This window comes from Phyllobates terribilis, unplaced genomic scaffold (assembly GCF_046119375.1).
Source record: "Phyllobates terribilis strain yellow unplaced genomic scaffold, ASM4611937v1 Scaffold_4__5_contigs__length_816908805, whole genome shotgun sequence".
In the NCBI taxonomy this organism is placed as follows: Eukaryota; Metazoa; Chordata; class Amphibia; order Anura; family Dendrobatidae; genus Phyllobates; species Phyllobates terribilis.
Genome location: NW_027362764.1, coordinates 402398296 through 402412947, shown reverse-complemented (window position 1 = coordinate 402412947; position 14652 = coordinate 402398296). Strand labels below are relative to the sequence as shown.

The following is a 14652-nucleotide window of genomic DNA, read 5'->3' as shown; positions in this document are numbered from 1 at the left end:
TAGACTCCATCCTTTAATAATGTCCTCAGCTGCCTTGTCCCCATCCTGTAAATCTGTCCTGGCCCCCATCATGCATGTTATAATGTCCCCTGTCCTGGCCCCTATCCTGTAATAATGTTCTCTGTCCTGGGCCTCCATCCCGTAATAATATCCCCTGTCCTGGTCATCATCCTATAAGAATGTCCTTTGTCCTGGGCACCCATCCTGTCATAATGTCTGTTGTCCTGGCCCCTATCCTGTAATAATGACATCTGTCCCAGCTCCAATTCTGTAATAATGTTCCCCACCCTATAATAATGTCCTCCGTTCTGACCCCTATTCTGTTAGAATGTTCTCCATTCATGCCCCTATCCTGTATTAATGTACCCTGTCCTGGCCCTCATCCTGTAATAATGTCCATTGTTCTTGGTTCTATCCTGTAAAAATGTCTCCTGTTCTTGTCCCTATCCTGCAATAATGTCCTCTGTCATGGCCCCCATTTCTGTATGAATGTGGTCTGTTCTGGCCCCCATCCTTTAATAATTCCCTCCATTCTGGCCACTAGACTGTTATAGTGACCCTCTTTCCTTGTGCTCTTTACATATACATTTAAAGTAAAAAAGAAAATAATTCCTCTCACCTTTCGACACTCCCACAACAAGCCGTGCCCTCTTCCTCCACAATAGCCAGAACAGGTGGGAGGCGCATAGCATTGACATCAAGCGCCGCCCCGCCCATGACTGGTATGCCAACATCAAATACCGGCCTCTTATAGGCCAGTGTCTTTTACAGCTATTGCAGTGCAGGTAGCCAGTCACTCTCTGCACTACAATACATTTCAGCTGAATGTGTGTCCGAAGACTCACATCCGGCACAAAAATGCGCTGGCGTTGGTAGACCCCCTTCCTCCATGGGCCTAATTACGGTTGCACCCTCCGCGATCATTACTCCTCTGTTAGAGACTGGCCACATTATGGATTACTGACACTGTATGGGGTCTCAGTGCTTGATCCACTGCACTCCAGGTTCTATTCACATTGTGATTTATTAACTTATGTATTTTAACACCATTGATCTTCAATACAATGTATTTTTATGCCATGATACTCATGTTTTCTCTAGTCTTTCTGCTACTGTGTAGAGTAGGGCACAACTCAATGTGATTATAAACACCTTTAGCTTTCATCACAAGGTGGTCAGTGTGGGGGAGAGTGAGTACATCTGAGCTGAGTGTGATTACAAACACCTCCAGCTTTCATCTCACAGTAGTCACTGTGGGGGGAGACGAGTAGCCACAGAGCTGACAGTGCTATGATCAGGGAGTTGCAGAGCTGTTTGGAATAACACTCAGCAGTGCCTATACTACACAGTAGCTCCAGAAGTCCAGAGGGTTGATAGCAAGACTGGTCTTTTTTGCCCCGCATGATGCCTCCAGCTTATAATATATCAGCATCATGCAAGGCAAAAAGTACACGCCCCCAGAGATTAATTTATGGTAAAGCCCCATTGGGTTTATCATAAATGTTAACCTAACATTATAAAATGATATCTCCGCAATAAAAAAAATAAGTTCCTCTTTAACACAATTTTTAAAGTGCATAATGAAATACATAAAAAATAATGCAAAAAAATACAAGCAAATGTATTTTTTTCAGTATCTGCCTTACAAATAATAAACTTTGTTCACTAATCACTAATTACATGCACCCCAAAATAATTTAATGACAATGATGACTATAACCCGTAACATGAAAAGTAAGACTTCTTGGAATAAAGTAACATCATTTTCTATGAAAATATTGTTGTGACAGCCACCCCCTCCATGAATTGGCAGATATGTGAGTAGCTGTGTAGTATTATAATGCACACAACGGCAGCTTGTATAGGACGCCAGTCACAGAGATAGGTGGCCGTATCCTGCAAAAAATGAAAAATGTGCAATAAAAAGATGAAAAATAATGTATAAGATAAATACATTACATGAGGTGTTGGTCGATATTTAGGCCAAAATACGCAAGCTTGCAACCTTTATTGTTGGTTGGTTGAATTGGGGCGTCTGTCCTGTGGGGTGATCGTATGTAGTGCCGGGCAGCCTGCTCGATTTAAAATTATGGGCGTCATTAATAGCCTGTAAGCCAGACACTGTGCACCACACCTATCTGTGTGATTGGCGTCCTATACAAGTTGCAGTTGTGTGCATTATAATACTACACAGCCACTCACATATCTGCCAATTCATGGAGGGGGTGGCTGTCGCATTAGTATTTCTCACCTGTGCTGCCCCCGCCTTTATCATGGGGGTCTGCCGCATCCTGCTTGTGCTTTGGTAATCTGACCTGGTGTTGGTAAGGCTGTTTTTTGTGATTTTTTTTTTAATTCTTGTCCTTTTTTGTGAGAGATACGCTACTTACTGGTACTTCCTTATTATTATGTCGGATGGCGAAACAGGTGAGATTAAACTTTTCCATTTATATCCTCCATTCAGAGACACATGTGCCCTTTGACTTTGTATCTGCTTTGGCTGTGCAGTACTTTGCACGCCTCTTCCAGAGTTCCTTGCCACTACAGGACCCTGTTGTGAATTCCCCCACTAACACACTTCCCTGATGATTCCTCGGTACTGAGGATGAAACGAGTCGGGAGGGACATGAGGTTCTTTTCTCCAGAGGTGACAGGGCCATACTAGGGTACTGCCCTTGTCAGGGCAGTAATTACTACATGGGACACAACAGGGGATATAGCACCATTCTCCTTACCTTATGCTCCTGCTCCTTTTAAATGGTGTATCATCATCCCATGAATTGGGTGAGATTGAACCATTTTTATATGAGCACTGGTATTACTGGGCACACTCATAGCTCTATACAGGTCTCCACTTTTTCCTTACCATACTGTGTTTTATTTGTTTTGTCCTGTTTGCAATCACTTAGGCGTAACTCATTTGTAACTAAATATTAATATAGGCTAGGTTTTATTATTCCTTATCATGACTCACTGCTTGTGTCTGGCTTGAATTCTTCATAGAGAGATTTGTCACCTCACCACTACTATTAGTGGGTTTCCTTGCTTTGCTGTTGTTCAAACACCTGGGTATGGCTTTAGACAAATTCACAGATATAAACCTCTCCTGTCACTCAAGGCTGGAGTCTTACAATAACACCCAAGTCCTAGTCAATAACCTGATTATGTTTACGTAACCAAGGCATGCCCAAGACCACGGGAGCAGAAAGGTTTTCAAAGGTAAAAAATGACATAGAAATGTAATGTACCAACAAGCAGGGACACCTCCTCAGTGACATACTTCATCACACCCTGGGTGAGAGTTATGTTTTCAATAGCAGTGACCTTCATAGTAAAACGTAATTTTGGTAAGGGCAAACCAAGGTCCTTTGCTACCTTTGCATCAGCAAAATTGGCTGCAGAACCACAATCAATAAAGGCCTTAAAGGGAACCTGTCATGTCACTTTTGTGCTTTAAACTGCCCCCAGTGTGTTGCGTTGCAATGTGCTTCACTAACATTGTTTTCTCAAAGAAAAGCTCCTAGTATATACTGTACGTATAACAACACTGTATATCATTAGTAGATTGCATCGCATACCTTTCGTTTTAGTCATAGGAGTGGCACTTTTTAGAGCTTCAGTCACAGTCAGTCATGGTCCTGTTCAAAATGATTCACGACCATCACATTGTGATTGATTGACGTGACTGGCTTGCGCACTGCCCATCAGCTCCCCAGGCATGCGAACTGAATATGGGTGTATGTCCCCAGCTTCTTTTCACATGTGCGCATTCTCCGGAGCCGCTGTGATTCAGTGGCCACATGATAATTTGTGAGCGTGCACGCTATGCTCGCCACTGTCTTCCCGCTCAACACTGCGGAGAATGCGCTCAAGTGAAAACAAGCTGGGGACATACACCCAAACTCAGTGTACATGCCCGGTGAGCCAGTCATGGCAATCAATCACAATGCGGTGAGTGCGAATAATTTTGAACTTGACCACAACTGATCATGACTAAAGCTCTAAAAAGAGCCACCCCTATGACTGAAACAAAAGTTATGTGATGCAATCTACTAATGATATAAAGTGTTTTTACACATATACTGTATACTGGGAGCTTTTCTTTGATAAAACAATGTTAGTGATGCACATTGCATCACTAACAACACACTGGGGGCAGTTTAAAACACAAAAAGGACATGACAGGTTACCTTTAAACCACAAAAATTTTGCAAGATAAGAAGCAATAATTTTGCAGAATTATAGGGATATACCTGTGTGCCCAGGTAGGCATTCCTGAACCCACCTGCGCGCTGGGGACTTTTTGGCAGTGGTTGTTTGGGGCAAGCATGCATCTGAGCCCCCAGACTCTCCACAGTTGCTATCAAGATTCAGTGTTGGATGCTTGGCCGCTTGTTGTTGATATTGGTTGGTCATCCCAATCTGCGTAGGAGTGTCACCCCAGGCCTGGATGGCACAAATAATAAAGGCTGTGTCTGAGAGCAGGGGGGAGGTTCCCTGGTTAGGGACAATTAGCATACAGCACCTCCTGTCCCAGGCCAGTAGGGGGAGCTGGCTGCCCCTATAAAAGCTGGAACTGGGGGCAGGGTTAGGGAGAACTGGACGACCTAGCTCAGGAGTGAGACTAGTCCCAGAGAAGGAGGGACAGTTCAGCTGTAGCTGATTAGGTCGTGAGGCAGTGGAGGAACTGCTAGCCAGGGACGTACGGCGCTGAGAGCCTGTCCTGGCAGAAAGGGAGAATTACCTACCGGACATTGGGGTCCGAGGCTGTAAAGACTCTAAGTCCAGCAGCAGAGAACCAATCCGCGAGGGATTTCATGTCCTTTGGCCTAAAAATCCCGGAGGCTCCGCCACAACAGAAGGGACCAGCAAAGCCAAGAGAGGCCAGAGGTAAAAGGAGCCCAAGTTGCAAGCCATACGGGTGAGAGTACACGGCACGCTCAGGTACGTGGGCTATTTTACCACTAAGAGGGGGAATAGTCAGAAAGAGCATAGAGAGCACGGTAGGCCTACACCCTCACCCTGACCAGAGGGGCTTCCCGAGTGTTCTCAGGCATCCAGGCCCCCTTCTAGCCGGTACTGTTGTTGGGTCATTACCATCTGTTATAATAAAGACCCTGAACTGTTTAAGCAGACTCTCCATTCTGACCGTCGCGGCCGGAACTATCATCCCCAACATCCACCTACACTGCCCTGGGGCTACACTCCTCGCGTGGGGAGTTATACCATTCCTGTGCTGCTCACCAACACCAGCCCCAGCGGTCTGTCCTGCAGCGGCGGTTATCCCTGACCGCAATCCACGAGTGGCGTAGTCGGACATTCAAAATACTGATAGATAGACTGCCACAATTTGGTCTGACCACCCTGAGCCACGGGACCGGGTTGCCACCACTACTACCCCCAGCATCGTACAGAGGCCCGGTCTCGAGTGCCCCGCGGCCCAGGGGGCGAGTCATAGGCAGTAAGGATACTAGGTGCACAAGGTTTAAGTGGAGGTGCAGAGTCAGCAGTACGTTCCTGTCTGTGTTCGTGAAACCGCATATGCACTAACATGTCCTTTATGTGGTCAGAAAGTCCAGTGCAAAGCTGATGGCAAAGGGCCTGGTCATTCCACTGTGAGTCAGCACAGTGCCGAAACTGCGTACAGTAATCCTCAACAGGACATCGTCCCTGGCAAAGGGCTGTTAATATTACTTTCTGCCAAAGCATGCAGAAGCCTTAAGTTCTAAAAAAATTAGTCGACTGCGGAGAGTTCTGGGGCATCAGGGGGTGGAGAAAAGGTCAAAGCCTGAGGGTCTCCCTGCAGTAGGGAATGGATTAGTCCCACACGTTGGCTCCAGATCCAGATGATTGTTGGTCAGAGCATGAAATACAGGCAACAGCTTTCCTTAAACGATAAAGAAATTCCTACGGTAACCTGAAAATCTGTCAAGCAGGTGAACTTTGTGTTCAGAAAATTGAAGGGGGATGCTGCAGGGTCTTGGACCTGAGTGGTTTCAAACTGCTGAAATTGTCCTGCAAGACATTGCTCCAGGTCCTGCCTTTAATCCACCACTGTTTGGAGGGGATCCATAATTTGTGGGCCAGTTAATCTGTCATGATAGCACTGTTAATAGAGCTTACTCTGATAGTCTTAGTGTAAGCTATTCCATTTACTAGATCACGGGGTTGCCCTGGCCTCCACCTTTTAAACCCTGTACAGCAATCTGAACTTACACAGGATCCCCTGGATTTGGGCCACAGAGTCATCTGACCCCCAGTGGAGCAAGGTGGCAGCATTAAGGATCATCATGCGGGGTCAATACCAAGAGGTCACGTAAGAGACAAAATCAGAAAGCATGCAGGTGGTCTAAATATAAGCAGAGGTCAATGAATAGAATAAATCAATGAGAACAGAACAGACCTATAGATCAGATAGGCAAAACTATTGGTAGTAAAGGACAAGGTCTCAGGGGGTTAAATATCTGACAGCCCCACCCATGGTTCTCAGGAAGGAGTGATCCAAACCAGACCAAAATGAACAACCATTTCTCCCTGATAAAACATGACCAAAAGTCCCAGGGAAAAATCAGAATTGTCGCTGTGATGCGTCGCCAGCAAGAAAAGCGCACCACTGCCCAGCAGCCAAAGCATAAACAGAAGAGACATGAATTGGCACAGATGTTAAATCTGTCTTCATATATTTCTTGGCCCAGTCTTCACATATCAACTTACTTTATGTGTATTGTTCAGTGGTGGTTGGGTTTCGGCCTTCCTTACCTCTGCCATATCTCTGAGCACTGAACACCTTGACTTCTGGGCCCTCCAGGGAGGTTGCAGCTCTGGAACGTGACAGCACTGGAAGATCATGTGTTACTGGTTGCTTCATGTTTGATTCTTCTCAAAGTTTTTGCAGATAAAGTGTGACTTGTTTTTCTCAACACTTTTTTGTTAAGAAATTGGAGAATGTTTGTATACCATATTGGTAAAATAAGGATATGGACTTCTCTAAAGGGCAGACCCAAGGGAAGCAAGTTATTGTGGTTGGTGAGTGGCCTTCTTGTGGTTAAAACTTGGTATACCACTGCAGCTGGTTCAGGCATGCAGATAACTGTTGGAGGCGACTCCTGCACACATATTTTTGAAAGCAAGCTTCTAAGTATATGTGGATACATATACAGATATTAAGACACATACAAATATTGGACTTGAATTTTGTGATGTACTGGTGTCAAGGACCAGGGCCATGAGTTGAACTGGTTCATATATAATGGATAATCTATTCAAGGTTACAGGTTACATGTAAACATTTTTTATAATAAAGCTGTGACGATTAACTTTCTAATGGAAGAAGCTTTTGTCGTGTCATTTTTTAAAGGTAGGTCAGTGATCGAGTGGTTCTCTTTTTTCTTCTTCAGCCCCCTTTTCATCTCAGCTGTGCTTTTCAGCTAATCTTCTGCAAGGGCTTTCAGCCATTACAGGGACATTTGCCTAATGTTATATGTCTTAATTCATTCATTTATCGTTTATAAATATGATGGCACAGTGTTTATTACTTTGCTGCCATCTATTGGCCATTGTTATAATATATTGTTCATGTACAGTTATATGAAAAAGTTTGGGCACCCCTATTATTCTTAAGCTTAATGTTTTATAAAAATTTGTGTTTTTGCAACAGCTATTTCAGTTTGATATATGTAATAACTGTTGGACACAGTAATGTTTCTGCCTTGAAATGATGTTTATTGTACTAACAGAAAATGTGCAATCTGCATTCAAACTAAATTTGACAGGTGCATAAGTATGGGCACCCTTATCATTTTCTTGTTTTAAATACTCCTACCTACTTTTTACTGACGTACTAAAGAACTTTTTTTGGTTTTGTAACCTCATTGAGCTTTGAACTTCATAGCCAGGTGTTTGCAATCATGAGAAAAGCTACTTAAAGTGGCCACTTGCAAGTTGTTCTCCTGTTTGAATCTCCTCTGAAGAGTGGCATCCTGGGCTCCTCAAAACAACTGTCAAATCATCTGAAAACAAAGATTATTCAACATAGTTGTTCAGGGGAAGGATACAAAAAGATGTCTCAGAGATTTAACCTGTCAGTTTCCACTGTGAGGAACATAGTAAGGAAATGGAAGAACACAGGGACAGTTCTTGTTAAGGCCAGAAGTGGCAGGCCAAGAAAAACATCAGAAAGGCAGAGAAGAAGAATGGTGATATCAGTCAAGGACAATCCTCAGACCACCTCCAGAGAGCTGCAGCATCAACTTGCTGCAGACGGTGTCACTGTGCATCGGCCAACTATACAACGCACTTTGCACAAGGAGAAGCTGTATGGGAGAGTGATGCGAAAGAAGCCGTTTCTGCAAGCACGCCACAAACAGAGTCGGCTGAGGTATGCAAAAGCACATTTGGAGAAGCCAATTTCTTTTTGGAAGAAGGTCCTGTGGACTGATGAAACCAAGATTGAGTTGTTTGGTCATACAAAAAGGCGTTATGCATGGCGGCAAAAAAACACAGCATTCCAAGAAAAACACTTGCTACCCACAGTAAAACTTGGTGGAGGTTCCATCATGCTTTGGGGCTGTGTGGCCAATGCCGGCACCGGGAATCTTGTTAAAGTTGAGGGACGCATGGATTCCACTCAGTATCAACAGATTCTTGACAATAATGTTCAAGAATCAGTGACAAAGTTGAAGTTACGCAGGGGATGGATCTTTCAGCAAGACAATGATCCAAAACACCGCTCCAAATCTACTCAGGCATTCATGCAGAGGAACAATTACAATGTTCTGGAATGGCCATCCCAGTCCCCAGACCTGAATATCATTGAACATCTGTGGAATCATTTGAAGAGGGCTGTCCATGCTCAGCGACCATCAAACTTAACTGAACTGGAATTGTTTTGTAAAGAGGAATGGTCAAAAATACCTTCATTCAGGATCCAGGAAATCATTAAAAGCTACAGGAAGCGACTAGAGGCTGTTATTTTTGCAAAAGGAGGATCTACTAAATATTAATGTCACTTTTCTGGTGAGGTGCCCATACTTATGCACCTGTCAAATTTTGTTTGAATGCAGATTGCACATTTTCTGTTAGTACAATAAACCTCATTTCAAGGCAGAAACATTACTGTGTCCAACAGTTATTACATATATCAAACTGAAATAGCTGTTGCAAAAACACCAATTTTTATAAAACATTAAGCTTAAGATTAATAGGGGTGCCCAAACTTTTTCATATAACTGTATTCTAAATCAGTGTGCATGACAATTAATATGGAGCCATTTTGTTTTTACAAAGTTATATTAATCAGTGAAAACAATGGCACGTTCTATAGCATATAATAAAATACAAGTATTTGCTCCTAGAAACATTGTTTTCTGAGGCACTATATGGACACATAGATCATGTAAATGGATCCTTAAAGGGGTACTCTGGGGAGATAAAAATGTAGCTAAATCCACATTCTTTAAAAAACTATAAAGGGTCATATCCTTCTGTTCTTATATGCTACTTATCCCCTCCCTCCTGGGATGTTATATCACAGATCATGGGGCTGTGTCTTCCTCATTAATAATTAATAATAATTAATAAAAATACCAAATCTCCATAGATATTGTATTCATATAAGTGTACACCACTAAACAAACCTAAGGTAAATGGGGAAGGAGGAGAGGAATAGTATGTGAATAGATGATAAAATATAGCTTTTATTATTAATATTAAAATATATCATACCACTATTAAAATTATTAGGATACATCACTGTATATTCAGCATTAATATACAGTCATATGAAAAAGTTTGGGCACCCCTATTAATCTTAAGCTTAATGTTTTATAAAAAATTGGTGTTTTTGCAACAGCTATTTCAGTTTGATATATGTAATAACTGTTGGACACAGTAATGTTTCTGCCTTGAAATGAGGTTTATTGTACTAACAGAAAATGTGCAATCTGCATTCTAACAAAATTTGACAGGTGCATAAGTATGGGCACCCTTATCAGTTTCTTGTTTTAAATACTACTACCTACTTTTTACTGACTTACTAAAGCACTTTTTTTGCTTTTATAACCTCATTGAGCTTTGAACTTCATAGCCAGGTGTATGCAATCATGAGAAAAGCTACTTAAAGTGACCATTTGCAAGTTGTTCTCCTGTTTGAATCTCCTCTGAAGAGTGGCATCATGGGCTCCTCAAAACAACTGTCAAATGATCTGAAAACAAAGATTATTCAACATAGTTGTTCAGGGGAAGGATACAAAAAGCTGTCTCAGAGATTTAACCTGTCAGTTTCCACTGTGAGGAACATAGTAAGGAAATGGAAGAACACAGGGACAGTTCTTGTTAAGGCCAAAAGTGGCAGGCCAAGAAAAACATCAGAAAGGCAGAGAAGAAGAATGGTGATATCAGTCAAGGACAATCCTCAGACCACCTCCAGAGAGCTGCAGCATCAACTTGCTGCAGACGGTGTCACTGTGCATCGTTCAACTATACAACGCACTTTGCACAAGGAGAAGCTGTATGGGAGAGTGATGCGAAAGAAGCCGTTTCTGCAAGCACGCCACAAACAGAGTCGGCTGAGGTATGCAAAAGCACATTTGGAGAAGCCAATTTCTTTTTGGAAGAAGGTCCTGTGGACTGATTAAACAAAGATTGAGTTGTTTGGTCATACAAAAAGGTGTTATGCATGGCGGCAAAAAAACACAGCATTCCAAGAAAAACACTTGCTACCCACAGTAAAATTTGGTGGAGGTTCCATCATGCTTTGGGGCTGTGTGGCCAATGCCGGCACCGGGAATCTTGTTAAAGTTGAGGGACGCATGGATTCCACTCAGTATCAGCAGATTCTTGACAATAATGTTCAAGAATCAGTGCTAAAGTTGAAGTTACGCAGGGGATGGATCTTTCAGCAAGACAATGATCCAAAACACCGCTCCAAATCTACTCAGGCATTCATGCAGAGGAACAATTACAATGTTCTGGAATGGCCATCCCAGTCCCCAGACCTGAATATCATTGAACATCTGTGGGATCATTTGAAGAGGGCTGTCCATGCTCGGCGACCATCAAACTTAACTGGAATTGTTTTGTAAAGAAGAATGGTCAAAAATACCTTCATCCAGGATCCAGGAACTGAGTAAAAGCTACAGGAAGCGACTAGAGGCTGTTATTTTTGCAAAAGGAGGATCTACTAAATATTAATGTCACTTTTCTGGTGAGGTGCCCATACTTATGCACCTGTCAAATTTTGTTTGAATGCAGATTGCACATTTTCTGTTAGTACAATAAACCTCATTTCAAGGCAGAAACATTACTGTGTCCAACAGTTATTACATATATCAAACTGAAATAGCTGTTGCAAAAACACCAATTTTTATAAAATATTAAGCTTAAAATTAATAGGGGTGCCCAAACTTTTTCATATGACTGTATAGAAAACCATAGCACTGCTGGGTGGGTGTTCAAGTAGAACGCAGTATCCACCATACATGGCAGCTCCTGGACAAGCGGTAGATACCACGTTCTATGCCTCCTTGCCTCCTGTACTACTTTCTTTAAGGGGCGTCTCCCTCTTTGACTGAGACACTGCGTCCTCACTCTCCTTTATCTATACAATCTGCACATGCTGATGAAGGCCTCGCCGACCGAAACGTCTTTGTTTTTTTCACCTGTGCTGCACTGAAGATTAAAAAATGTATTTAAATTACTCAATTGAAGTGCCAAGTTTTGCTTACTAAATATACGAGTATTCAGCATTGGCTGATTATACTAGATCACCACTGTGCACCAGATTGTTTCATTCTTTTTTCGCACAATGGTGATCTACTAGCCACAAATTGCAGTTAGCAATAAATAATTATTGTACTTGCTTTATAGGGCTATAGTCAAAATCCCTTGGGAATGATAATTGGCTACTAGTGGAGTTAAACTGGGGGAAAACCCAGTCTTGTATATATGCTGTTGTAATTAGCCATAGATTCACTTAGGTTATATGCTTAAATTAGTGCAAATTATATTATTAAAGACTGAGTGCTAGATATTATAATAAGTATACTATGTAAGTGTAGCACCCCGAGGGTTCGGTTGCTACAGAGGTATTGCATCTCACCCAGATGTGCGATATCTCACTTCCAGGTAAGGATGGAGTGTGGCTCAGGACCCTAACACCCACATGCACTACACCACATTTCCGGGGGACAGCTCGACGGTGCTCCCATTAGTTATGCAGGCACGAGTGAGCATGTCCCTGGCTGGAGTGGGGGGAGGGAACACCTAGAGAAGGGAACCCGGTAGTGTGTGCGTGGGGGAAGTAGATCCTGGGTGCACTCTGTACAGGAGTATAAAGGGAGGCACCATCTTGGAAAGGGGGAGAGTTGAGAGAGGAGAAGACAGGGAGCAGAGCTGCTTTATGGGCTCTGCTCCACAGGCAGGCCCTGTCAGGAGGCCTGAGCCTGGAGGAGGGAAGAAGGAGGAAGAGGAGCAGACTGGGCTCCAGAAAGGACAGAGGGGACCCCAGGGGTGTGGACTGGCTGGAAGCCACCACACGCCCGCCGCTACCTGAGTAGGGGGGTCAGGTCAAGAAGATGGGAACCGGATCCCAAATTAGTGAAGAGAAACTACCTTCAACTAAGAACCGGAGGCTGCGACATTACAGGTGGAGCAGCCCCTCACCACACCCGCTAGAAAGGCACCACATAGGACCTGGGAAACGCAGGCCAACGTTTGCCCACCAAGAAGGTCCGAGGCAGCTGGACATAAGCGTGGTCACTAGTGGGGTTGAAGACCAGAAACAGGGGACATAAAGGGGGTCCTGCAAAGCACTCCAGAAAGACCTGGGAGTTTACCGAGCCCCTCACCTGGTGAGCACAGAGCGACACAGGCGGCCACCTCTGCAGCGGTGGCCTGGAGCAGTAACCGAGTAACCGTGAGTAAAGACCCTGAACTGCACCACCAAGACTCCGAGTTGTCTTTGTTGCGCTCGTGTACCACCATCACCCCCATCATCTATCCGCGCTGCCCTGAGGCCATACCCCTCCCGTTGGGGGTTATACCACCACGCTGCACATCCTTATACACCTGGCCTCAGTGGACTGTTCTGCAGCGGCGGCTTCAAAGCCGCACTCAACGGGTGGCGTAGTCGTCCAACATCTACTGCTAATACAACGCCACTTAGTCTGACTCCCTGGGCACGGACCGGATCACCGCCACGAGACTACAACCCTCAAGAGATCCGGCTCCGGGTAAGCTCCCGCGTGCGCAACGCAGCGCGACACAGGCCCAGGGGCGCGTCATAAGCAAGAGCTATTTATTTATAGGATGAATTGTAGCAGCGCTCAAGTTATGTAAATTATACCACAGGGTGACCAGCATGTATTGATTATAAAGAAGACACTGATCGAATGCTATCAGTGTCATGCTGTATGCATCGTGAATGCGTTCATACCATCCTTCATAGAGTGGTAATGAAAGGGATAGGGATATTAAATATGGTATAATTTAATTATTATAGAGTGTAAGATGATGTATTAATTGCACTGTTTGGGCTCTGTATTGTTATACAGACAATTGGCAAGAACGTGCAGATAAGAGTGGTATTATTGAGGAGTTACTGTAGCAATCAGCATAATATTAATTAGCGCTGAAGCCTGGCAGGGTAGAGTGTGCAAAGACGTTATTGTATACCTACTCTGCCGTCACACTCTGTGAATCTCATTGCTACATTAGAAGCACTGAACCATCTTAACAAATGGATATGCCAAGGTTATCGCTCCACATGGATATGAAGCACTGCGCTCCATCCCCCAGAGCTACGGCAGGACAGACAATTACTTGATTGCTGGCTAAGCCTCATTGAAATTAGCTCTATACTGAATGACGGGACGCGAGTCCCTGACGCGCGCTTCTCTGGTATTGCCAGCGTCTCTTATCCTTTTAAACTTCCTGACATGATTGACAAATGAATTAACCATTGATTGGCATTTCATTCAGGATTACTGTTATAGCAATCAATTTGTTACAAGTATAGTTTAGAAAAATGAATTAGAAACATTCACTCCTCCTTCCTTATTTACCTTTTATTCCTTATGCAAGCCAGCCCCTTGGCCAATTTGTATCTGACTGCACATTTACTATTCCATCTCCCCCTCGGTCTGCTGTCCTATTCTATCGGGGCTCATGTCACATAAGAGCTGTGAAGGAGAGCAGCATGAGTATGTGTCTTGTCATGGCTGGTTCTGTACTTCCTCCCCGCTTTTTTACAGCTCTTATGTGACATTTCTTGCTCCCTCCCTGCTTACACTGCACTACCTTCATGCTCCTTGACATCACATCAAGGAATGTATACTCTTGCACAATGGAGATACATCAGTGCACTCAATAACATTTGTGTATTAACATGAAATCTACAGCCACAGAGGAAGCCTAAGGCAAATATAGAAAGTAGAATGCAGGGTCACACTATTTATCATTCTATATTATCACTCACCTGGATTGTTTCTGTAGTTGCTATGCGGATTTGATCTATGCGTCCTGTCCATTGTTATCTCTGTGGGTGAAGTTTTCACACTTGAAAACTGCTGTGAAAAGTTAACATTAAAGGTCAAAAATTAGATAAATATTCCTTAATTGAGGTTTTGTTCTCAACTTTTTTATTAGCTTGTAATT

At 43.5% G+C, this 14652-nt stretch overlaps 1 protein-coding gene across 2 annotated transcripts in view; it reads right to left on the bottom strand.

Annotated features, from left to right (window-relative positions):
• Nucleotides 1–14652, bottom strand: part of LOC141265440 (NFX1-type zinc finger-containing protein 1-like) — a 200661-nt gene that overhangs the window by 164527 nt on the left and 21482 nt on the right. The window contains exon 2 of one of the 2 annotated variants that reach the window (XM_073678549.1): nt 14474–14564. In XM_073678549.1, the coding sequence (XP_073534650.1) occupies nt 14474–14525 (52 nt within the window). In that variant the 5' untranslated portion in view covers nt 14526–14564. The remainder of the gene's footprint in view (nt 1–14473; nt 14565–14652) is intronic. The other variant, XM_073678550.1, reaches the window with a different exon arrangement.